Genomic DNA, 23,507 nt, shown 5'->3' on the forward strand with positions numbered 1-23,507 from the left:
TACACTTGTGCGAGTACTTCTGTCATACGGTGTTTATTCTTCCACCCTAAACTTTAGAAAACAAACAACCTACCCTTTCAATAAAAAAAAAAAAAAACCTATAAAATATTTTTTGGGATTTTCTATTATAAAAAATATTTGTATGCATTTTCATTCATTTTAAAAAGTATTAAGTTGACATCTGTCAAATTCATCATCTTTCAAAAAAAAAAAAATCTGTCAAATTCATCAATTAATCATTTGGTCATTTTTTTTTGTCGTTCTTTTCAGTAAATGGGTTGCTTGTCATTAATTAATTAAAAAAACATATTTGAAACAAAAATGTGAATAATTATAGTATACTAATTATAATTTATTAAAAAAGGCATACACATGACAAATGTACTTATGTTATTAAAGAATTACTAAAATTTAGTATTTCTTTAATATATTTGAAACTAAATTAGAGAAAAATTAGTATTCCTTCAAAAAAAATTAGAGAAAAATTAAAATACACAAACTATTTTTGTTAACACTTCACTGTTTTTACATTATTTTCCTTAAATGAGTCACTAAACAGTGACATTGGAACATACAATTTATACATCGGACAACTGTGTGTCCTTAATCAATTAGTTATATTTGGTTTTTCTTATATCTTCTAAATTAAAATAAGAGTAATTATAACATATTGATTATAATTTATTTTAAATCATACATTAAACAAATATCTGTAACTAAAGACTTACTTAAAATATGTATTTTTTTAATATTTTTGACATAAAAAAATAAAACAGTTATAATACATTTATTTTAAAAATCATACATTAAACAAATATCTGTCACTAAAGACTTACTTAAAATATGCATTTTTTTAATATTTTTGACAAAATAGAACAGTTATAATACATCAGTTATAATTTTTGCCAATTTTATTATTTTTACATTGTTTTTCTCTAAAGGAGACATTAAAGAGTGTTGTTGGAGCATACTATTCAAACACTGAGAAAAGTTTTTGCTGGTAATCAATTAGTTAAATTAGTTAAATTTTAAAATTCAACTAATTTTAAAGATTATGAGACTAATTATAATTTGTTGTAAAATTCTTATATGAGTAACATGATTGTGACTAAAGAATTAATTAAAATTAGTATTTTTAAAACTGTCGACATAAAAATGAGAACAAATAAATACAATAACTCTAATTTACAATAATTATAAAACATTGTTGATAAATTTTTCACACACAAATTTTTAAAGTTATTTTTCGGGAAATGAGTTGTTAAAGAAGTCGTTAGCACATTCAATTCATACACATGATAAATGTTTTTTATGTCACTAATCAATTTGTTAAATTTAGTATTTTGTATATATTCTAAATAAAGTTAAGAACAATTATAATATTTTAATTAAAGTTTATTTTAAAATCATAGACATGACAAATGTTTGACTAAATTTATGAAGCTTAATTTCAATTGTATGAGTTAAACATTTGTTAGGTCAATTTAATTAAACAAACTGATAAGTGCTCAAAAGTAATATAATTCTTGTGTTAAACTAGGCATTCTAGTGACTTGTTCTGCAAGTTATCTAAGGAAAAGCTACCAATTGTTGTATGATTTACCATTTATGCTTTACATGCCAAATTTCACCCCATTTATGCAGGAAATGACAAGCAAGGAACAAGAAAGAAGCTTATGAACCAAAGTCTGCACGCTTGAAGCGACCTCAGCTCACTTAAGCGTGCAAGTTCCAGTAGCCAGAGCCTTTCCACGCTTGCTGCACGCTTCCCACACGCTTCCAAGAATCAATTGCACGTTTAAAGCGACCTCAGCTCGCTTAAGCATGCAAGTTCCAGAGGCTACCATATGTGCACGCTTTCCTGTACGTTTTCAGCACACTCATTGAAGATCAGCTGCACGCTTAAAGCGACCTCATCTCGCTTAAGCGTGCAAGGTCCAGAGAGCACTAGATTTTGTATGCTTCCAGCACGCTTAAGCGTAGTCTTTCATCTGCAATGGATAAGGCACATGTGGCAGTTCCTAAATGGCCAATGGAAGATATTTTGGCTGCACGCTTGAAGCGACCGTAGCACGCTTAAGCCAGCAGGCACGAATTTTGCCCATATAAATAGTTTTCTCTTCTCTTTTCACAGATTCACTTACTGTTTTATTGCATCTTTATGGTTTTTACAGAGAGAACTAGGGCTTTTTTAGAGAGAGAAACACAAAGCAAGGTTGTTAGGAGTAGATTCTTACCAAGATTTGTTGAGACATCATGAATCTTAGCATGGAATCTTCATCTTTCTTTCATCATTTGCCAAGCTTGCATAGACATATGTAGCTACGTCTACCCTTGTGAGTTTTGAGGTATTCAAACAAGCTATTATGTAAACTCTTGATCTTTTAATATATGGTTCTACCTTATTTATTCAATATTGTTATTATTCTTGCATTTAAAGCTTTATGTAAGATTTGAAATGTTATTGACAAATACTTTTGGATCTAGGATTAGAATAATAATCTATCTAAGTTTTCATTCTACACATAGGTTTTAATCTTTGATAATCACTTTGTAATCAAGAACTTAATTTTTTTGGATCGTTTAATAGGTTGGGAAATCGTCGATTAAACGATCCAATCGACTTTGTGATTGTTTAAATAGTTTGGGGAATCAACATTTAAATGATCCATTAGAAATCATGACATCATTTGGACATGAATGATGTTGTTGAGTGATTGTGATAATATCGTTTAAAAAGCTAGAATCCGTTATTTGATCGTGAGTTTGCAGTTGTTACGCTTGTTTGAGTGTCTCTGACCCCAAGCGAAATGACCCTATCTCTTTTCTATTTATTTTATGTCAAATAGGCACTATAGGTTTACACAAACAAACATTTTAAACTCAAACACTTAAGATGATAAATGTCGTTAAAATGCTTATGAGGTACGCTAATCCCTGTGGAAAGAATCCTATTATACTCACGTGTAAATAGTTATATGACAAGTAAAAATCTTACATCACAAACATATGATCCATTCCATATATTATGAGTACATCAGGGGTATTTTTTTTTTGAAAGAAACATCAGAGGTATTTTGTCTAGTTCTATAATATAATTTTTGCCATTTAGAAAAAGGAAATATTAATTAAAAAAGTTTATCTTCGATTGCAAAATACTCCAGAGGTATTTAGTTATTCTTATAGATTGGTGCATGCTTCAACGAGTAAATAACTTAAATCATAGAGTATATGCATGCTGGCCTCTAGGTCACATTTAAGAAAGTAAATTACCAATTTAGTTTCTGTCTTTGTAAGTCACTTTTAAATTAGTCTCTGATTCTATTAATATTTAAAATAGTCTTATCTTGAACTGGTAAAGGAAGTGGGCGAGATTGTTGAGGAGGTCAAAATCTTATCTTGGCAATGGAGTTTATCAAGGTTGAGGAACGCCTCGTGTCTCTACTATGAGTGATGTTGGAACCCTAAAGGAGTGTATAAGGAGAGGGTAACTTAGGTGATCCTTTGTTCTTGAGGATGGTGGTTTTTGTAGTGGCTTTGTTTTCTACTTGCTGCTGCATTTTTGTTTTTCTGCTGCCTGTGTGTTGCCTTCTTTGCGCTAGGTTGTTGTTTAAGCGGTTTGGCCTTGATTGGCTTTTTTTGTATTGTTCCCTAGCTCTTTTACTGCACTTCTGCTGCGGGGGGCTTTTGATAAGTAAATATGAGAAAGTCTTTGTTAAAAGTTCTTCTCTATCTTTTTGTCACATAACAGGGATTTAATTGAAAACTTCTAACAAAGACATGAACTATGTTGAAATATTGTTAAAAGTTTCTCAATTAAATTTCTTTCTCTTTATTTGTCACTGATGAAGAACTTAATTCAGAAAATTAGACTAAATTGAAATATTAATATAGTCAAAAACAATTTTAAGAGTGACTTACAAAGACATAATAAAGGTAACATTTAAGTTACTTTAGTCTCCATGGTGTTGTCTGTATACGGCTTTTGACTTTTATGTGGCTTTTGTCAGAGAAATAGAGCGTGGGGGTGGGGGGGGGGGGGAGGCAAACAGATACTTTTAGGTGACAAACGTACATGCATGCATGTAAATTAAATGAACCTAAACGTACATTACATAGTATTTTGTTGAACTTCAACAAGCATCACTTAATTCAGTAAAAAAAAAAAAAAGAAACATTACTTTATGAAAAAAAACATTACTTTATGGAAACAATACTTTATGAAATCTACACCCTCTAGAGAAATAAAATAACATTAGATAATTAAATGCATATAACAAATAAAATAAAAGATCTACATACTCTTAACATAACTATGGCTCCCATCCTAAAGGAATACTAGGGTTTGTATTGTAATTAACTGTTTGGCTGCTTGATGATGGCAATGAAAACCTGAGGGCATCAATGTAATTATCCAATTGGTTAGTTTCCATATTTTGATCTTGTGGATAAATAATACTAAGAGCTTCATGTTCCTTGGAATCAAATGAATCTAGGATGCAACAATCATGGTCCTCAAGGCTTTGATCATTGACTAATTGAGGCACAATATTGGGTTCAGTTTCAACCAAGTGATGATCATGACATTGATCATATTGTTGTGCCATTGATGCAATTGGGTTGACTAAATTGTTTTGCTGGGTAGTATAACTTGGATTTTCTTTATTTCTATTGATATGAAGAGCCACACAATCTAATGACCATGTATCTTCATCAGGGAAAGGATTAGATGGTATTTGATTCTCAATGTCAAGGAAATTGGGATTATAATGGTTATTGATCATGTCTACGTTTGTATCAATTTGGTAAAAATTTCCTTGTAGATTTTGAGATGAGGTTGGAAGGTGGAACTGATCTTGATGATGATGATTGGAGTTTAGGATCACATGTTCCTTGGAATCAGATGAATAATCGAGGATGCTACATGCATAATCCTCAAGGCTTTGATAATTGACTAATTTAGGCACAATGGCTTCATGATCATGATATTGATCATACTGCTGCATTAATGAACTTTGGTTGATTGATGTGTCACCAATATTAAATGGAGTGGTGCCACTTTTTGAAATTTGATTTTCCAATTGATTTGGATTGTGATCAAGAGCTACACAATCCAATGACCATGTATTTTCACAAGAGGAAGGATTAGATGGTAGTACTATTTCAGGTATAATTGGATTTTGATTGGGTAGGAACCTGGCATTGAAATGATTATTGATGTCTACCACTGTACCAGTTTGGTGAAAACATTGCATATTTGGAGACGAGTTTGAAAGGTATAGGTGATCTTGATGGTGAGGATTGAAGTTTAGCATCACATTAGGGTTTGCATTTAAAGGAAAAAAACTTTCCTTAAAAACAGCGTTGTAGGGGAGGCGAATATCATAAAATGGGGTGAAGGATGGAACAATATCATCAGAAAGGAGTTTTTTCGTTATGCTTGAATTCCAAAAGTTTTTCACCTCATTACCCGTTCTTCCTGGCAAGTGCTTGGCAATTTGTGTCCATCTGTCCAAACAAGTTTAAACCTTGTCAAGGGAAAAATGGATACACAACACTTTCCGTTTTAAAATAAGGGTCATGCTAACTTGTGCCCTAAGGGCACATGTTAAAGTTTCCAAAAAAAAGAAAGTATTTATTTAGGAAAATTAAATTTCAATCTTTTGAGAAATAAATTGGTGCAATTTCCAATGCAAAAATTTTATCTTGGGTATATTAATATGTGCCCTAAGGCACAAATTAACATTTCCCTTAAAATAAGTGTCATTCTAAGTTTTCTTACACATATTAAAGATTAGAGGAATGTTATTTGACAATCCTTTTGTTTGGACAACTTTTTGAACAACCAAAATATACAAAGAAGTTTAGGCATTGACACAAAAACCAAAACAATAGAGAGAGAAAGTAAAAACACAATGTGAGTATAAGAGAGAAAGCTGTCACAAAAGTTGTCAAAAAATGGTTGTTCAAATATCATTTCTCTAAAAATTATCTTTAAAATTAGAGCAAAAAAATTTAAGATCCAATTGAAAAAGAGAGACACTTATTTGAAACCGGAAAGAGTATAATCAACCTTTTGAACTTTGAGAATAATAAATGGTAATGATTGACATGAAAATAAACATTGGAGCAAAAGAAAAAGAGCTATATTGTAATGGATATACCTATTGCCTAGAATGCGGTGGAGTTCTATGATGAGTGCTACTTCTTCATAAGAGAAACTTCCACGTTTCAAATCAGGTCTTAGATAATTTATCCATCTTAATCTGCAACTCTTTCCACATCTCTGCAGACCTACACACATCATGATATAAACAGATGAACAATATAATAAGGAAAAAAAAAAGTATGGACGGAACTATATATTTAATGAAATAGTAAAGTGCACCTCAAAAAAATATAAAAAAATTAGTATATATAGTGGTTAAGAATTTCTTTTAGTACCAGCAAGTTTTGGAACAGAACTCCAGCAGCAATCATGTCCATAAGTTGTGATGTATTTGATGAGTTTTTCATCTTCTTCAGGTGACCATAGTCCTCTGTTGACCTTCTCTTTGCTACAGCAAGAGTGATGTGCCATGATTGATGTCTTGTTTCTTTTCTCCTTAGTTTGATGAATAAGTCTTTTGGCTTTAGCTTAAGAATAGAATAGGTTGCATTAAAGTATGAAATGAATGGAGTGAGAAGAGTGACAGAAAAAAGGATGATTTATTAGCAAATGAAACTTTGAGTACACTGAGGTGGTCAGGTGGAAAGGCCATATATTTCAATAATGAGCTACCCCATATTCTTCTTTTTTTGTTGAAGGACCCATATTCTTCTTGTTATTTTTTTTTTCTTATTTGTTGGTATACTTTTATATTTATATTTAGCTATCTTAATAATGTTTATCTAGCTATCCCAATCAAGTTTCTTTCCAAGAAAAAAAAAATCACTTAATTGATAAATTTATTTATCTTATTTTGACACTTCAAATCTTTTTTTGTTAACTCTCTGGTAGCCAAGGAGAAGGAGACCCTAATAATCTAGAGTTCGTCCGTGAGGTAAGTATAGTCTGATCAAGAACTGTTCCATCAATGAATCGAACTCTGGTTTCCCGAACAATTCGTCTTTTGGCGGAGCTCATTGAACCCAATTGCTTGGTTTGCCACTTCAAATTATCAATAACAAGAATTATCAAAACAAGAATAAAAAAACTACATGGACGATGAATTTCTTACAAATAATTTATTGTTCACATTGGAACAATAAATTATGGATGAATTTAACCATTTAAAGCGTCGTCGAGCTCAACTTTCCTAAACTGCTACACCCTCCAGTCACTATTATAAGCAAAAGTTAACATTTTAGATTCATTCCTTAAATGATGTATGTTGTCTATAATAAATACCTTATACATCATTAATTGAATGAATATAAAAAGTAGATTTTTGTTTATAATAGTGACCAGAGGGTGTCCTTGCCAATTTTTATTTCAGTTGTGATTCTTGCATTTGCATGTTATATAGAAAGAAAGAAAAAAAAAAGGCTAAATACCTCATTGAGTCTTTTAAGTTTGACAAAAAATATCAAGTTAGTCTTTTAAGTTTTTTAAGTTTTAAATAGGTCATTTAAGTTCTATAACGTTGCCCTTTTCCATCCAAGTTTGTGAAAAGGCGCTTTTGTGGCAGTTTGGATGCATAGGTGGATGTTTTAGGAGCTTACATTTCAAGTCCAAATCAGAAAAACACTATTTTTAATAATTTTTTTAATTAAAATAGAGTTCCATAAAGAAAAGATTATGAGTTTCATCTTCATCTTCTCCATTCCAATGTTCTTCCAAAAACACCCTAAAAAAAATCATGATTTTCCAAATCTAACAACAATTATAGATCGAAAAGAAAAAGATTATAAAAAATTCATTCCAGATTTATTGCATGTTCATTATTTCCATAACAATCATTGTCCAAAAACAACCCCTATCAAATTTAAAAAAGCTCAGAAAATCATGAACATGTTTCATCACTACAATCTATCTCTCTACTTAACCCAGAAAATTCTCAACCCCAAATCCACGTCTATCGAAATCCACAAACCAGTTCAATGTCTATTCAAATGCATATCAACCCAGAATTTGGGGGAAATTGAGATCTCAATCCAAACCCATTTATGTTCACATGTGAATTTTGACAAAATCTAGGACTAATTTGAAGAAAAAGGAGTGTGTTTGTAAGAAGAAGAAATAAAGGAATTGAATTGTATTTGAATTTAGGCTTAAATATATTTTTGGGTTAATAGTATTTTACCCCGCTGTAATATAGGTCATTTCTGGTTTTACCCCCTGTAAAATATTTTTTTTGGATTTCGTCCTTGTAATTTGAAGATTTTTGATTTTGGACCTTTATGAATTTTGACTGTACAAAATTGAAGATATGGCAGGAGGTAAACCAAAATTTGCTCAAATTAACATGGGTGTAAACCGAAATTTGCTCAAATTAAAAAGGGGTAAACCTAAATTTGCTCAAATTACAGGGGGTGAAATTTTTTGTGAAGGTCCAAAACCAAAAAATCTTCAAATTACAAGGATGAAATTCAAAAAAAAATTTTTACAGGGGGCAAAACCGGAAATGACCTATATTACAGGGGGTAAAACACTATTAACCCTATATTTTTTTTCCCTATAAAATTTTCAATCACAACTTTTGGTCCCTATTCTTAAGTTAATTTTTGTATTTTTTTTTAATGAAATTGTGCAGAAATGTGTAAAATATTGTAAAAATCTCACCAAAAAAATTAGAATTTTTTAACAAAACATAAATCAAATATGAAATTTAACCGCAAAAAATATAAAAATTGATATTTAATTCATGTTTTGTTAAAAAAAAAAATCTATTTTTTTTTTAGAGATTCTTAGAATATTATAAATTTTTCTGCAAAATTTTATTCAAAAATAAGAATTCTACATAGAAGTTTACTTTAAATGAGGGACCAAAAGTGAAGATGAAAAAAATTTTGGGGGACTAAAAGTTAAAGAATAAATTTAGAGGGACTAAAACGAAAATTTGATATATTTATAGGGACCAAAACATATTTAACCCTTGAATTTAACAAGATAGATACAAGTGAAAGAAAAAGGGTAGAAGATGATGATAGACAAAGTGTGTACTTATTGTGGGTTTGCTGAGTTAGGCGTGCCACGTAAGCATTTAACTAACACATCAGCACCCTTTAACGAACTTTGATGGAAAAGGACAACGCTGCAAACATTGTATAACTTAAAGGACCTATTTAAAACTTAAAAAAGGTAAAGGATTAACCCGATATTTTTGTCAAACTTAAAGGACTCGGGGAGGTATTTGAACAAAAAAAAATTATTGTGATTTGCTTTAACTTATTAGTTAAGTTACATATTGTCTACGAGATGTTTGCCCAGTGGTAAAAGTATGACTTTATAACGAATTTCGAATCTCATGAGACACAATTTTAAAATAATCATTAGTGTCGTCGTTATTCATAACAATTAACTTTTTCCTCGTTCAGTTTAAAAAATAAAGAGTTTAATATATTTAGTTTTAATTTTTTTTTCTTTACATTTGGCTCATTCAGAGTTGTGTTATTTATACAACTAAAATTAGACAACCAATTCAACAACCTATAGCATTGTTTTTTTTTTTGAAACGACAAATATTATAAGGCGAGATTAGCGCAAGGAGCACAAATCCGCAAGGAGGAAAAAGAGAACAAAGAGAGGGTCTAATAAGAATAACCACTCCTCAAGGAACACTCACTAAAAAACTCCCTGAAGTCTTAATTCCCACAAACAAGGAACAAGAACCAAACAGAACAAAGCAAAGCAAAAAGTCCACCAAATAAGCACCATCCACTAACTGGCTAGCCACACCAACACCAAAATTCCAACGCACACAGCAGAACAACGCACCGCAGCTGCCAACACCTATGCACCCCCAACAGAACAGAACAGCAGCGAGAGGGAACCAGCAAAACCCGGATAACCGCAGCTCAAGCCTCAAAAACAGACCTCCACCACTAGACAGTACCTAAAAACAACCCTGTGCAAAAACACCAACCAAAAGGCAGCCAAAAACAGACCCACAAATCCCAACCGAATCAACCACGTAGGCAAAAACGCGGATTCCAACACCATTCATAGAACAAGCAAGTTTCGATTTTCAAATAAGCTAAACTCCATTGCCACGACAACACTTTGATTTGATCCACCAATTCCTCCACCTCAAAAACCATGTCATTAAAAATCATATTGTTTCTAGCCTTCCACACCACCCAAACCACCGCATTCCAAATCAACCAAGCCCCCCTTCTTAGATTCTTTGACCCTACCTCTCTAGACCAACACATAGCATGTATCGATAAATTAGGAGGCATGATAAAATGGAAATTCAACCACGACATCACTTTCCTCCAAACTAGCAAAACCCACTCACAATGGAGAAATAGATGTGTAGCGGATTCTTCCTCAACCTCACAAAAAACACAAATTTTAGACTCTTCCTCCTCCAAAAGATTTCTCTTGGCTAGATTCAGCTTAGTTGGAATTCTATCGAGCAACAAAGTCCACACGAAAGCCAACACCTTAGTCGGAGCCTTAGTCCTCCAAATCTCCCGGAAAATCACCTTATCCACCTCATTCAAAGATGCTTCTACATTACTAAGTTGTAGAAGTAAAGAATAACATGATTTTACGGAGAACACTCCATCTTGAGCCAGCTTCCAACCCCACACATCCGGTCTCCCACCCAAAAACACCCCCTCCAACCGACCCACAAGATCGTTAACAAGCGCCTTTTCCCACTCAAACAACTTTCTCCTCCACCCAAACCTCCAAGTCACCTCATCCTCCTCCCTATTATACACATCCCCCACCAAATCATCTTTGTCAATAGCTAAAGAGAAAAGCCTTGGAAATACATCCCTCAAGGGCATGTTGGACACCCAATCATCCTTCCAAAAATAAGTCTTCATACCATCTCCCACTTTCCTCTCCAACTCCCTATTAAACCACCGTGCCTCTCCAACCGCCTCCAAACCCATAAGATCCTTCCACCACCTAGAAGAATAAGACGGCCACACCACCCCCACCGATCTACTTCTAACGCTCACCAAAGGACCATAATTATCTTCAAGGACATCTTTCCATAAGGCCGGTTCCTCCTCTAAAAGCCTCCATTTCCACTTCGCTAAGAGACTAATATTCACCAACTTAATATCTCGAACCCCAAGGCCCCCTTCATGCCTCGGTTGACAAACCTTCCTCCACTTAACCCAACAAATCTTCTTTCTCCCCCCAACACCTCCCCAAAGGAACCTTCTTTGAATGCCTTCCACCTTTTTCAACACCTTAATCGGCATCTTCAAGAAAGAAAGGTAGAAAATAGGAATCGAATTAAGAACCGAATTTAAGAGAACAATACGTCCTCCTAAACTAATATACTTATTACCCCAAGAGCTAAGTCTAGCATTAATCCTCTCCAAAACCGGCTCCCAAGTAGACAACTTCTTAGGATTAGCTCCAACCGGAAGACCTAAATACATAAAAGGCATGGAACCCACTTTACAATTAAGAAAAATAGAAGCCATCTCCAAAAAATACGCCGACACATTCACACCCATAAGACAACTTTTATGAAAATTTACTTTCATGCCCGACACCATCTCAAACCCTCTTAACAACTCCTTTAAAGTTAAGTTCACATAAATCGAGATTGAGAAAAAAAAAATAAAAACTACAAATAAGTTGTTGGTTATACAAATTGGTTGTTCAAAAATCATTTTTCTAAATAGAACAATCTAAAAATATGTAGAAACTTTAAGTTATTCTAATTTTCTCTCTTACACTTACAATTTACTTTTACTAGAATATTCTACAAATATTAGACATGGCAACAAAACCCGCCTCCGCCCACACCCGGCCGCCCTCGTCCCGAATTTAATGGGAAAAAGCCGATTTAATTGGGTAGAGGTGCGGGTGTGGGGGACTAGCGCGATATAATTAGAGTTGTTCAACAATTGATATCGTTTTAAGCTATAGAATTATAAAGTGTTTTGTTTCATAAATTAGAAAAATATAAATGGTATGAGAGTTAACAGGGAAATGAATATGATGGGATTAAACTTCATCAACCTAACTTATATGTATTCTTGTGATTAGTGTTACGGATTCTAGTTATCACTCGATATTATCATGTATTGCTCGACAAACATTATTCATGTCTAAATAAGCTTATGAGTTCAACTGTATCAGTTAATCGACGATGTCTCGGTCTATTAACCAATATAATAGCATTAAGATTCAATACTTTTAAGTAAATATTAAACCTAAATCTATGTCTAGAATTTAGAGTTCAATAAACATTATTCTAACCTAGATTCAAAATGTATTTTTCAATAACAATTCAAATCTATAAGATAAAAATCATGGAGATCAAGAATAACATCAATATCATAAGATTATAAAATCATATAATATCGTAATCAAAAGGAATACATACTAGTAGAGTTGATTACATTTAATCCCAACAAAAAGAGTTTAGCTACTCATACTCATGGTAACCTTACAAAGAGAAGAAAAGAGATGGATGATATCAAGCCATGATTTCTCAATGAATCTTGTGACTCCACCTTCAATCCTTGTTGCTCCTTGCCATTTGATGGTCTCTCTGTGTGTTTCCCCTTTTTTCTCTCCCTAGAATGACATAATCATCTTTCTGAAATGAGAAGAGAGGCTTTTATACTTCTGCATAATTTTATGAACTCGCCAGGCAAGAATTTCTTGCCATGGCGAGCTGACCTTTCTTTGCCATTGGGTTTCTGCCACGTAACCATTTAGTGTCCCAAAACCTCCTTATTTCGCCAGACAGGATTTTCTCGCCAGGCAAGATTTCGCCATGGCGAGATTCTCTCCCCAGACAAGATTTCTGATCTTCTGAAAACTAGTCTCTGGAACTACTTCTCGCTGTAGCGAGCTTCTACTCGTTGTTGCGAGTTACCCTTTGCATTTGGATGATTTCTTTGCTTTCTAAAGATCCAAGCATGCATTTTCCTGCATAAAAAGTTGGTATTAGGTGTAAAAAGCATAAATTGATAATTCTTCATTATTAGTGATAGAAGCGGGGGCGGGGATGGGGATGCTTAAACCCGCCCCGTTGCCATGCCTAACAAATATGTGTAAGTTTGAGCACTCGTCTGTGATGCATTTTCGAAAACTACATATATTTCGAAAACTACAAACATAATTCATTTTTGCTTTAACACATATTTGTAAAATTATCTCCTCATACATTGATACTCTTCAGGTGTCATAATTGATTATGAAAACTATCAGCTCCAAAAGGATAGTAATTTTGCAACACCACTTGCCACAATATTTGTTATTAGTCTCCTTGTCAGTCTTGTTGAAGACGTCCACCAGAAACCATTCTTTCTCATTAATTGTGTTTGTGATGTTCCTTGTTTGTCTTGTTAAAGACTTATAACAAGGACCATTCTTGTTTATTAGTTGAATGTGAATCTCTTTGTTGAAAGTTTTTGAGACCACTATTGCTTCTTAGTTGATTGTGATTTGCGAGTCTCCTTGTCACTATTGAAGAAGAATTTTGGACACAGACTCATTCTAGTTCCAGTAATTGCATTTGTCTTCATGAGCTTGTACTCAAGCTAAGCTTCAGAGGCCACACATCTCCATTTTATTTATCGTCTAGGCTTGTGTGCTCTGTATGAACTTGAGTCTCAAAGACCACATACATTAGTTGGAATTTAATTAATGAAGGTTGGTCTAATAGGCTACATGAACTCCTTTATCTTCGTTTTAGTTTTGGGTTTGAACTCAATCAAATTTAGGTTTATGGTTATTTATACTCCTTTTGGATTTGAGTCAAATACCTCATTTTCTAGTTTAATAGGACAGTAGAAGTCATAGTTCAGGATGCTCAATTTAGGCAATGCTCCATTTAGTCCATTCATAGTTCAGGATGCTCAATTTAGGCAATGCTCCATTTAGTCCATTTAGAGTTTAAATGCAAGACACGTGGCCACATAACATCCAACAGTTGAGATTTTAAATTAAAAAACAAGTGTATGATAAAAGAATACAACAAAAAATCACCTCTGCCCATTGCAAACCTCTGCCCTCTTCCTCTCATAGCCTCTCATCGTCGCCCATCACCCTTACAAACTAATATTCTTGTCACAGATCTAAGAAGGTACTGCTGAAAATGCAAGGAATCTACTACTTCTATATCTAATTGAAATAATGATGTTTTTTAGACAAAATTTCCAACTTAATTTCAAGAACACGATTGTTAAAATTACAAAGGGTTATATCAAATTTTAATGGATTGAAAACACACAATGATGGAGGTTTGAACGGCGGCCTTGAAAGCATAACAGATAGTACTGACAGAACAAGATGGAGGTTTTGACGATGGATAAGCTTTTGGCTGCGGCGACGAGACGGCGCTGGGATGATAGGGGTGACAACGCGAGCGGAAATAAGAGGAGAGGAGGACGCCGCGATTGACAAAGGTGGAGTGGACGGAGGTTGACGGCGACGTGATGAGAGAAAGAGGCAGAGTGGTCACGCATAGAGGAAGAGGGAACAAGATGATACAGTTTTTTTTTTATTAAACATACACTTGGGCAAAGGTGATTTGATGTACTCCCTCTGGTCTCAAATGTAAATTTTTTTTCATTTTTTGATTCATTCAATAAATGATGTATGTGGTCTATAGACCACATACATCATTTATTGAATGAATCAAAAAAGTGAAAAGTTTCTTACATTTGAGACCGGAGGGAGTATTCTTTTATCATACACTTGTTTTTTAATTTAAAATCTCAACCGTTGGATGTTATGTTGCCACGTGTCTTGCATCTAGACTATAAATGGACTAAATGAAGCATTGTTTAAATGGAGCATACCTGATCTCGGAAGTCATAGTGTAAGCATAAAAAAAAAATGGTGACAAGAGGAATTATTTTGCTACGACAGAATATATGACCGAACATAACTCTGGTATTATTGTTAGGACAATATAGTGTGTGACTGTGAACTACTAGTGGAATGTTTAGTAACATTGGACTAGAGTAAACACAATAGTAATTAACTTAGAGAAATAATAACACGTGCCTTTAGTATTACAACAAAAAACTTTCAGTACTCCACATCTTTCTAGAGGAAACACAATAGTAATTGTTTTTTTTTATTGGTCAGGAAAACACAATAGTAATTAACTTAGAGAAATGATAACATATGCATCGTATTACAACAAAAATAAATGATGACTAATGTCGTCACCTTGAAATAAAACATTTACGGTACTCCACATCTTTCTTGTCAACAACAACAATAGACATTGTTTTTTTAATGAAACAAGAGAAAATTAAAATAAATTGAGTTTGGATGCATTAGTATTTGTTCTTTTTTTATATATTATTATTTTGTGCTTAACTCTCACCAATTGGGTCATTGATGGTTATGATAAACAATATCTCGAAACTTCTACTATAAGGAGCAACATAATTTGTTGTTACTAAATTGAAAATTGCTGTTGACACATTCCATATGGCTGGGACACACATGTAAAATACCCTTTTACCCCATCGGCAGTTAACTGCCGAGGAATTTGAAATCCGGCTGCAGTTAACTGCCGAGGATTTCCTCGGTAGTTAACTGCCGAAAAAAGCTGTTTCATCAGATGAAACAGGAAACCTGCTCCCCTACACACTATTTTCATCAACTTCCATATCAAACCCATCCATTCCCCCAAATCCAATAATTTTTTTCTATCAAATCTTCCCCCAAATGATTCAAACATCAAGCCTAGGATCATTCAACATACTTTTGACGTAAAAAAAAAGGTATTGTGCATTTTATTCGGTTTATTTTTGTTATATGTTACACTGTCATATGTTGGTTTACAACGTCAGTCACGTAAGACTGGCATGGTGTTAGCCAATATATTTTACTAGCTGTAATAAATGTGGTCAAAGTATAGTTGACCTAGATTCAAAGAAGATTCGAACAGAGTGTTGTGTTGAAAGCAAATATGGGTTCGAAGATGGCAGAAGACTTCGATAAAGCAGTTTTCGAAGGTGGTTATCAGCAGTTATTCTTTAAGTCAGTTTTTATTTTAAGTTTGTTTTCAAATAAGGAAAACTGTCGACTTGTGGCAGTTGTAGTTTTAGTTTCAAAGAAATGTAGTTATTTCTAGACTTAGTATAAATAGTAGTTTTTCATAGGAAAAACGGGTCACAATTCCGTCATACAAACTTACACTCAAAGTATCCGTATGGAAGCGAGAAACGAGTCACAAGTTGCAATGTATGAATCTGTGTACCAACTTTTGTTTAATCAATGCAATTTACCCTTTGTTCTTTAAGTGTTCTTGCACTTTACTTTATCAAGTTCGATTGAGTTCAAGTGGATTGAATTCGATTGTTTTTTGTCATATTTCTTACATTTTTGACACCAAAAACACAGAATTTCTAACAACAAGAACAAACACAATATGTCCTAAGATTTACTGGTTGATCTTGCAAGTTACCATTTGTAAACCAGCGGTTGTTTACGAAAATCCAACGTAAACAAATTGGCACGCCCAGTGGGACCGTTTGTGTTTTTGTTTATAGTTTTGTTAGAGTTTCTTTTAATTCTGGTTTGTTTTGTTGTGTATGCAATTAAGAAACAAGAAATTGCTTCTTAATATGACACGCGCTAACAACCAAAAGAAAACAAATCCAACATCTTCAAATGAAGATGTGGATCAAGTGACGGTTGAAGATGATGTTTCATCCCCAGGGAATGTTAGAACATCACAGGCTGTTCCAACTAGTAATACAGTCACTCAAATATCGTCTCAGGCCATGCCTTCGATGGCCACAGTAATTTCTCAAGCCATGCCTTCGATGGTTACCCAAACTTCCCATGATTATCCAAATAATACTTCTATTCAAGGGGTTTGGGATCATAGATCAATGCCGTATGGTATGCCATCATCATTGATGCAAGGCTTACAAACTAGTGGTAATATGTTTTCAGAGAATTTAAATGTTTCATTACCACAACTTTTTGGTCCTGGGGTATCTACAACATATAGAAGTCCCCAACAAAATTTAACCAACGCTTCTATGGCTGCCATTAGGCAAACTATGGAAGAAACTAATCATGATATGGTTAATATGATGACCCAACAAATTGGTACTGTCATAAATCCTTTGATTCGAGATACCAACACTAGTTATCAACGGTTGTCTGATCAAATGGAAAGAATTGCCAATTTCTTTGGCGCTCCACCAATCCAAAATAACCCATTGCCTCAAAATCGAAATGTGAGGGCAATTGAAATAATTGCTGATGAACCAGTGGTTCGAAATCATGAAAATTTTGTCCAACCACAAGTAGTACAACTACAAGTTCAGGCAGAACCTGAAAGACAACCCATTTTGGTTAACAGAAACCAAGATGCCGATCAAGTGGTTTTACAAGCCCGTCGGAACAATTTCGATGGTCAGAATAATATAGCGGGTATTGTCGAGGCTTTGTTAGCCCAAAATGGTTTTAATATGGGTTTACGTAGACCAAATTTTGCGTCTCCTTTGTCTGAGTATGTTTTAGACGCTGAATTGCCTAGAAATTGGAAAATTCCAAAGTTTACCAAATTTGCTGGAGAAACTAATGAATCTACTGTCGAACACATTGCTAGGTTTCTCATGGAAGCAGGAAATATTGCAGAAAATGAAAATTTGAGAATGAAATATTTCCCAAGTTCTTTGACAAAAAATGCTTTTACTTGGTTTACAACTTTACCTCCTCATTCAATTTATAGTTGGAACCAATTAGAAAAAGCCTTTCATGAACAATTTTACATGGGTCAATCTAAGATTAGTTTGAAAGAATTGGCCAGTGTTCGACGTAAAAGTCATGAGTCAATCGATGATTATCTCAATAGGTTTCGTCTCCTTAAGGCTAGATGTTTTACTTCTGTTCCAGAATATGAATTAGTCGAAATGGCTGCTGGTGGCCTCGATTATTCTGTTCGGAAGAAATTAGATACCCAGTACTTAAGAGACATGGCCCAATTGGCAGACAGAGTTCGACAAGTTGAAAGACTTAAAGCTGAAAAAATTAGAACTCATAACAAATTTCCCAAAAAAGAAAAAATTGCCTATATAGAAACAGGAGATAGTGAACCCGAATTCGATTGGGGTTTAGATATCATTGAAGACAATGATATAAACCTGGCAGAATTAAAAGATGGACCTCCATATGCTTGTAAAATGTTGAGGCCATCCAATGGAAAGAATCCTGAAGATCCCAAGAATGATAAATATCCTTCTAAAACTTATACTTTTGATATTACTAAAAGTGAAGAAATTTTTGATCTTTTAGTTAATGATGGCATAATATTAGTGCCACCTAATATGAAGTTACCTCCTTTGGAACAAAGGAAGAAAAGAGGATTTTGTAAATTCCATGGTTTTTTAGGTCATAACCTATCTCGATGTACTCGTTTCAGGGATTCTGTACAAAAAGCTCTTGATGAAGGGAGGCTGAAATTTGGAGAGAAATCAAAACAACAAGTGGATGGAGATCCTATGAAAAAGGCAGAGTCCATGTTTGCTGATGTGTCTACCAATGTGGTAGAATCCATGTTTGCTGGTATTTCTATCAATATGGTGGAAATTTCAGATAATATTGATGTAGAAATGGTTACTGAGGACCATCGAATTGAAGAGCCAGTGGTTACTGAAGATAAATTGGCCAAGGAAATGGAGAAAGCATATCCAAAGGCTGAAGAAGATTTGGTTGATTTTTTAAATCGATGTAAAATATCTAACACCCATGCTATGCTTTGTCCTCGATGCAGTGCAGTGTTCGATAAAGAAGCTGCGAAATCAGTTGAAGGATATCAACCTCAAACAAAACGTAAAGGAGGGTGGTTCGAGAACCGTTCTAAGTTTGGCTTTAACAAAAGAGGTGTTCCTTACAAGATGAAAACTTCAGAGAAGTATCAAGTGAAGAACCATAAGAAGACGTTCGTTCCTTCATCGAAGTCTCCTATTGATACTTGGGTTTTCTCTGGAGGCAAGAAAACTGGTCATTCTGCGCCTCCAGCACCACCAACAAAATGGGTAAAAAGAGTTGTCAAAGTTCCAGACCAACCAGAGAGTTCTAATCCTAACAAGTATGCTTACAAAAATAACTATAAAGGTAAGAATCCTATGACTAGAACTCAATGGCGCCGTTTTCAACGCCAGAAAAAGGAAGGAGTTTTGAAAGACGTCACTAATGGTGACAAAAGTAAGGGAAAACAACCAATAGTTTTCGAAATGGTTAAAAAACCAGCTACTGAAAGAATTTTCCCTCCATTATCTTCTGCTTTAAACATCCCTAAAGGGGATGATGATATTCTAACTTCTACTTTTTCAGATTCTGAACCAAGTCTTGACATTATATGTGTGGTTTCTGTACTACCAATTGAATATGCACATGATGTATCTTCGAAGGCCAATCATGATGATGAATGTGATTTCACTGAGGAAATGGCTCGTCATAGGCCTCTATGTTATTATGTTATGAATAATGGCTGTATCAAAGATCAACATGCAGTGTTCGAGAAACCTGATGATAGCATGAAGCTTCATTTAAAGCCTTTGTTTATTCAAGCTAAATTAAATGGTGTTGGAATTAACAAAGTATTAGTAGATGGTGGTGCTACTGTTAATCTCCTACCACAATCTTTTCTAAGGAAACTTGGTATTTCTGAATGTGATTTGAAACCACATAATGTAGTGCTCACTAATTATGAGGGATCTACTGGACAATCTCTTGGTGCCATCGAACTAGAATTGGTAGTAGGAAGCATAACCAGAGCAACTGTGTTTTTGGTAGTTCCTTCTAAAGCCAATTTCAATGCATTATTAGGAAGGGAGTGGATCCATGCTGTAGGTGCAGTTCCTTCTACAATGCATCAAAGGATTGTGATTTGGAGGAAAGATGGTTTGGTAGAGAATATTGAGGCTGATCAGAGTTATTATTTCAAAGCTGAAGTTGATAATCAAGATATTAACAAAAAGAACTTTGACAAACAACTTCAATTTATTGCACCATTCATGGAAAATGATGCATCAAGTTCTATGACTAAAGAAGAAAAATTCTTTGTAAAACTTGCTCCAGAATGGGGTTTTCGTTGGAAAACTGCATTCGACGATGACTTCGTAGTGGTGAACAACGAAGATTGCCATGAGAAAATACCTGTAAAGGAGAAAGATTTGCTGAAGACAAGAAGTACTTCGTACAAGAGGGTTACTGATGACCAAGGATGTTCAGCAAAGGGAATCTCACCAACCAGGTGGGATATCAATAATTGATCAATGGTTGAGCCCAGCATATGGGAAAAGATTACGGCTTATGTAGCCGAGAAAAACTTCGATTTGGCTGAAACAGCCAAAGAAGAAGAGGTCTTCGATGCTTCAGTAGGAAATAATTCTGATGACCTCATTGATGATAAAAAATTAGACTGTATTTATGATGATGAACCTTTGGGTTTTGAAGAAGATCCAATGGGATCTACAATAAAAATGAAGGCCCAAGATCCTCTTGAAGAAGTGGATATAGGAGATGGTTCTGTAAAAAGACCAACATACATAAGTTCAAAGATTCCTAAGAGCTTCAAAGATCGAATTGTGGCGCTTTTGAAAAATTACAAGGATTGCTTTGCTTGGGATTATCATGAAATGCCTGGTTTGAGTAGAAAGGTAGTAGAGTTGCAATTGCCAATCAGGACAGACAAGAAACCAGTGAAGCAAATTCCAAGAAGGTTTGCACCAGAGATTCTACCAAAAATAAAAGAAGAGATCGAAAGACTCCTCAAATGTGGCTTCATCAGACCTGCAAGGTATGTTGATTGGTTAGCTAATGTAGTTCCTGTTAAAAAGAAAAATGGTAGTATAAGAGTTTGTATTGATTTTAGAGATTTAAATCTCGCTACTCCCAAAGATGAATATCCTATGCCAGTAGCAGAAATGTTGGTAGATTCTGCAGCAGGTTTCGAATATTTGAGTATGCTTGATGGTTATTCAGGTTATAATCAAATATTTATTGCTGAAGAAGATGTTTCTAAAACAGCGTTTCGATGCCCAGGAGCATTAGGATGTTATGAGTGGATAGTAATGCCATTTGGTCTTAAAAATGCTGGTGCTATATATCAAAGAGCAATGAATTCAATGTTTCATGATTTTATTGAAGATTTTATGCAAATTTACATTGATGATATTGTTGTGAAATCATCTTCTGAAAACAAACACTTAGAACATTTACGTTTATCATTCGAAAGGATGAGACAATATGGATTGAAAATGAATCCATTAAAATGTGCGTTTGGTGTTTGTGCAGGTGATTTTTTAGGATTTGTTGTCCATAAAAAGGGCATCGAAATCAATCAAAATAAGACTAAAGCTATAATGGAGGCTAAAGCACCCTCTACCAAAAAAGAGTTGCAGTCTTTATTAGGCAAAATAAATTTCCTCAGAAGATTTATCTCTAATCTCAGTGGCAGAGCGCAAGCATTCTCGTCATTACTTCGATTAAAGAAAGAGGAAATTTTTAGATGGGAGCCTGAACACCAAAAGGCATTTGAAGACATAAAGTCATATTTATCTAATCCTCCTATTCTTTCACCTTTGTTGAAAAACAAGAAGATGAAGTTATATATAGCATCATCTGAAAGAACTATAGGGAGTATGTTAGCACAAGAGGATGAAAATGGTATAGAAAGAGCCATTTATTATCTTAGTAGAGTTTTAAGTGATGTTGAAACAAGATATCATCCTAGTGAGAAACTATGTCTTTGTTTATATTTCTCATGTATGAAACTTAAACATTATATAAAGCCTTTTGATGTTTATGTTTATTCCCATTTCGATATTATTAAGCACATGTTATCTAAACCTATTCTACATAGTAGAGTTGGTAAATGGGCTTTGGCACTCACAGAATATTCTTTAACTTATCAATCTTTGAAAACTGTGAAAGGCCAAATAGTGGCTGATTTTATTGCTGATCATTCCATTGAAGAACCTGTGACTGGGGGCATCGAAACATTTCCATGGACATTGTATTTCGATGGGTCTAGTCATAAAAATGGTTCTGGAATAGGTATAGTTATAGTTTCACCAACGAATGAAGTAACCAAATATAAATTTCGAATTAGCCAATATTGTTCGAATAATGAGGCAGAATATGAAGCCTTAATAAATGGTTTAGAGATTTTGCTCGAACTGGGGGCAAAATGTTTAATTATTAGAGGTGATTCTGAATTAGTAATAAAGCAAATAACAAAAGAATATAAATGCCTCAAAGAAACTTTGATAATGTATTACACTATAGTTAATGCATTACTTAAACATTTTGTTCAAATTGAAGTTCAACATGTTCCTAGAACAGAAAATCAAGAAGCTAATGATTTAGCTCAATTGGCTTCTGGGTACAAACTTTCGAAGGGACAAGAGCAAGAGGTAATTGAAATTAAAACAAAGCGTAATTCGATAGACATTGTGCCTAACAAATTGTTAAGACCAAAACTTGGGGGCATGGAAGCATCTCAAGGATACCTTCAGAGTGCAAAATTTTCTGAAATTTTGGTCATTAACAATTTGGATGATGATGATTGGCGAAAACCCATAGTCAATTTTTTGGAAAATCCAGATGGCACAACTTGTAGGAAAGTCAAATATAGAGCCTTGAGTTATATGATAATAGGCAATGAATTATTTAAAAAGACTCCAGAAGGAGTTTTACTCAAATGCCTTAGTGAAGCAGAAGCATATTTGGCTGTATCGAATACTCATAGTGGTGCTTGTGGTACACATCAAGCAGGCCATAAAATAAAATGGCTTTTGTTTCGACAAGGTGTTTATTGGCCAACCATGTTAAAAGATTGCATAAACTTTGCTAAAGGTTGTAAAGAGTGTCAAGAACATGCTGGAATTCAAAAAGTACCAGCTAGTGAATTACATTCAATAGTAAAACCTTGGCCATTTAGAGGATGGGCTTTAGATGTAATTGGGGAAATCAAACCTAAGTCATCCAAAGGCTACAAATATATTTTGGTTGGAATAGATTATTTCACTAAATGGATAGAAGCTGTTCCACTAAAAGATGTGACTCAAGATGAAGTTATAAACTTCATTCAAAAATTTATTATTTATAGATTTGGCATACCAGAAACTATTACTACAGATCAAGGATCTGTATTTACTGGTCGAAAGATGGCAAAATTTGCTGAAGAAATGGGATATAAATTGTTGACTTCAACACCATATTATGCTCAAGCAAATGGTCAGGTAGAAGCAGCAAATAAGAATTTGATTACTATAATCAAAAGAAAAGCTAGCCAAAAGAAAAAACCCAAAGAATGGCATGAGTTTCTTTATGAAGCTTTATGGGCAGTTCGAACTTCTCCTAAAGAATCCATAAATACTACTCCTTTTCG

At 34.0% G+C, this 23,507-nt stretch overlaps 2 protein-coding genes across 3 annotated transcripts; one reads left to right on the forward strand and one right to left on the reverse strand.

Moving 5' to 3' along the window:
* Positions 1-4,172: 4,172 nt before the first annotated feature.
* Positions 4,173-6,900, reverse strand: LOC146897073 (uncharacterized). Of its 2 annotated transcripts, XM_085734587.1 has the most exons (4): positions 6,445-6,900; positions 6,165-6,294; positions 4,982-5,508; positions 4,173-4,582 (listed from the first exon to the last, which is right to left on the reverse strand). In XM_085734587.1, exons 1-4 carry the CDS (start codon positions 6,578-6,580, stop codon positions 4,314-4,316), a joined length of 1,062 nt encoding a protein of 353 aa, XP_085590713.1. In that variant the 5' UTR covers positions 6,581-6,900; the 3' UTR covers positions 4,173-4,313. The 2 variants fall into 2 exon arrangements, with proteins under 2 accessions (XP_085590713.1, XP_085590712.1); XM_085734586.1 differs by having other exon boundaries at positions 4,173-5,508.
* A 13,336-nt stretch (positions 6,901-20,236) lies between these two features.
* On the forward strand, positions 20,237-22,187 carry LOC146897074 (uncharacterized). The gene is made up of 2 exons (XM_085734135.1): positions 20,237-20,912; positions 21,410-22,187. Exons 1-2 carry the CDS (start codon positions 20,389-20,391, stop codon positions 21,411-21,413), a joined length of 528 nt encoding a protein of 175 aa, XP_085590261.1. The 5' UTR covers positions 20,237-20,388; the 3' UTR covers positions 21,414-22,187.
* The last annotated feature ends 1,320 nt before the right edge of the window (positions 22,188-23,507 follow it).

This window comes from Medicago sativa, chromosome 8 (genome assembly GCF_051527215.1).
Source record: "Medicago sativa cultivar Bolivia chromosome 8, Bolivia_mono, whole genome shotgun sequence".
Lineage (NCBI taxonomy): Eukaryota > Viridiplantae > Streptophyta > Magnoliopsida > Fabales > Fabaceae > Medicago > Medicago sativa.

Excerpts from the sequence above, each read along its gene's own strand:
- LOC146897073 (XM_085734586.1), bottom strand. The coding sequence starts at position 6,580 with ATGGCACATCACTCTTGCTGTAGCAAAGAGAAGGTCAACAGAGGACTA. Across the intron at positions 6,295-6,444 it reads TTCTGTTCCAAAACTTGCTG|GTCTGCAGAGATGTGGAAAG; the intron begins GTACTAAAAGAA and ends TGATGTGTGTAG. Across the intron at positions 5,509-6,164 it reads CACCGCATTCTAGGCAATAG|ATGGACACAAATTGCCAAGC; the intron begins GTATATCCATTA and ends TTGTTTGGACAG.
- LOC146897074 (XM_085734135.1), top strand. The coding sequence starts at position 20,389 with ATGGTTGAGCCCAGCATATGGGAAAAGATTACGGCTTATGTAGCCGAG.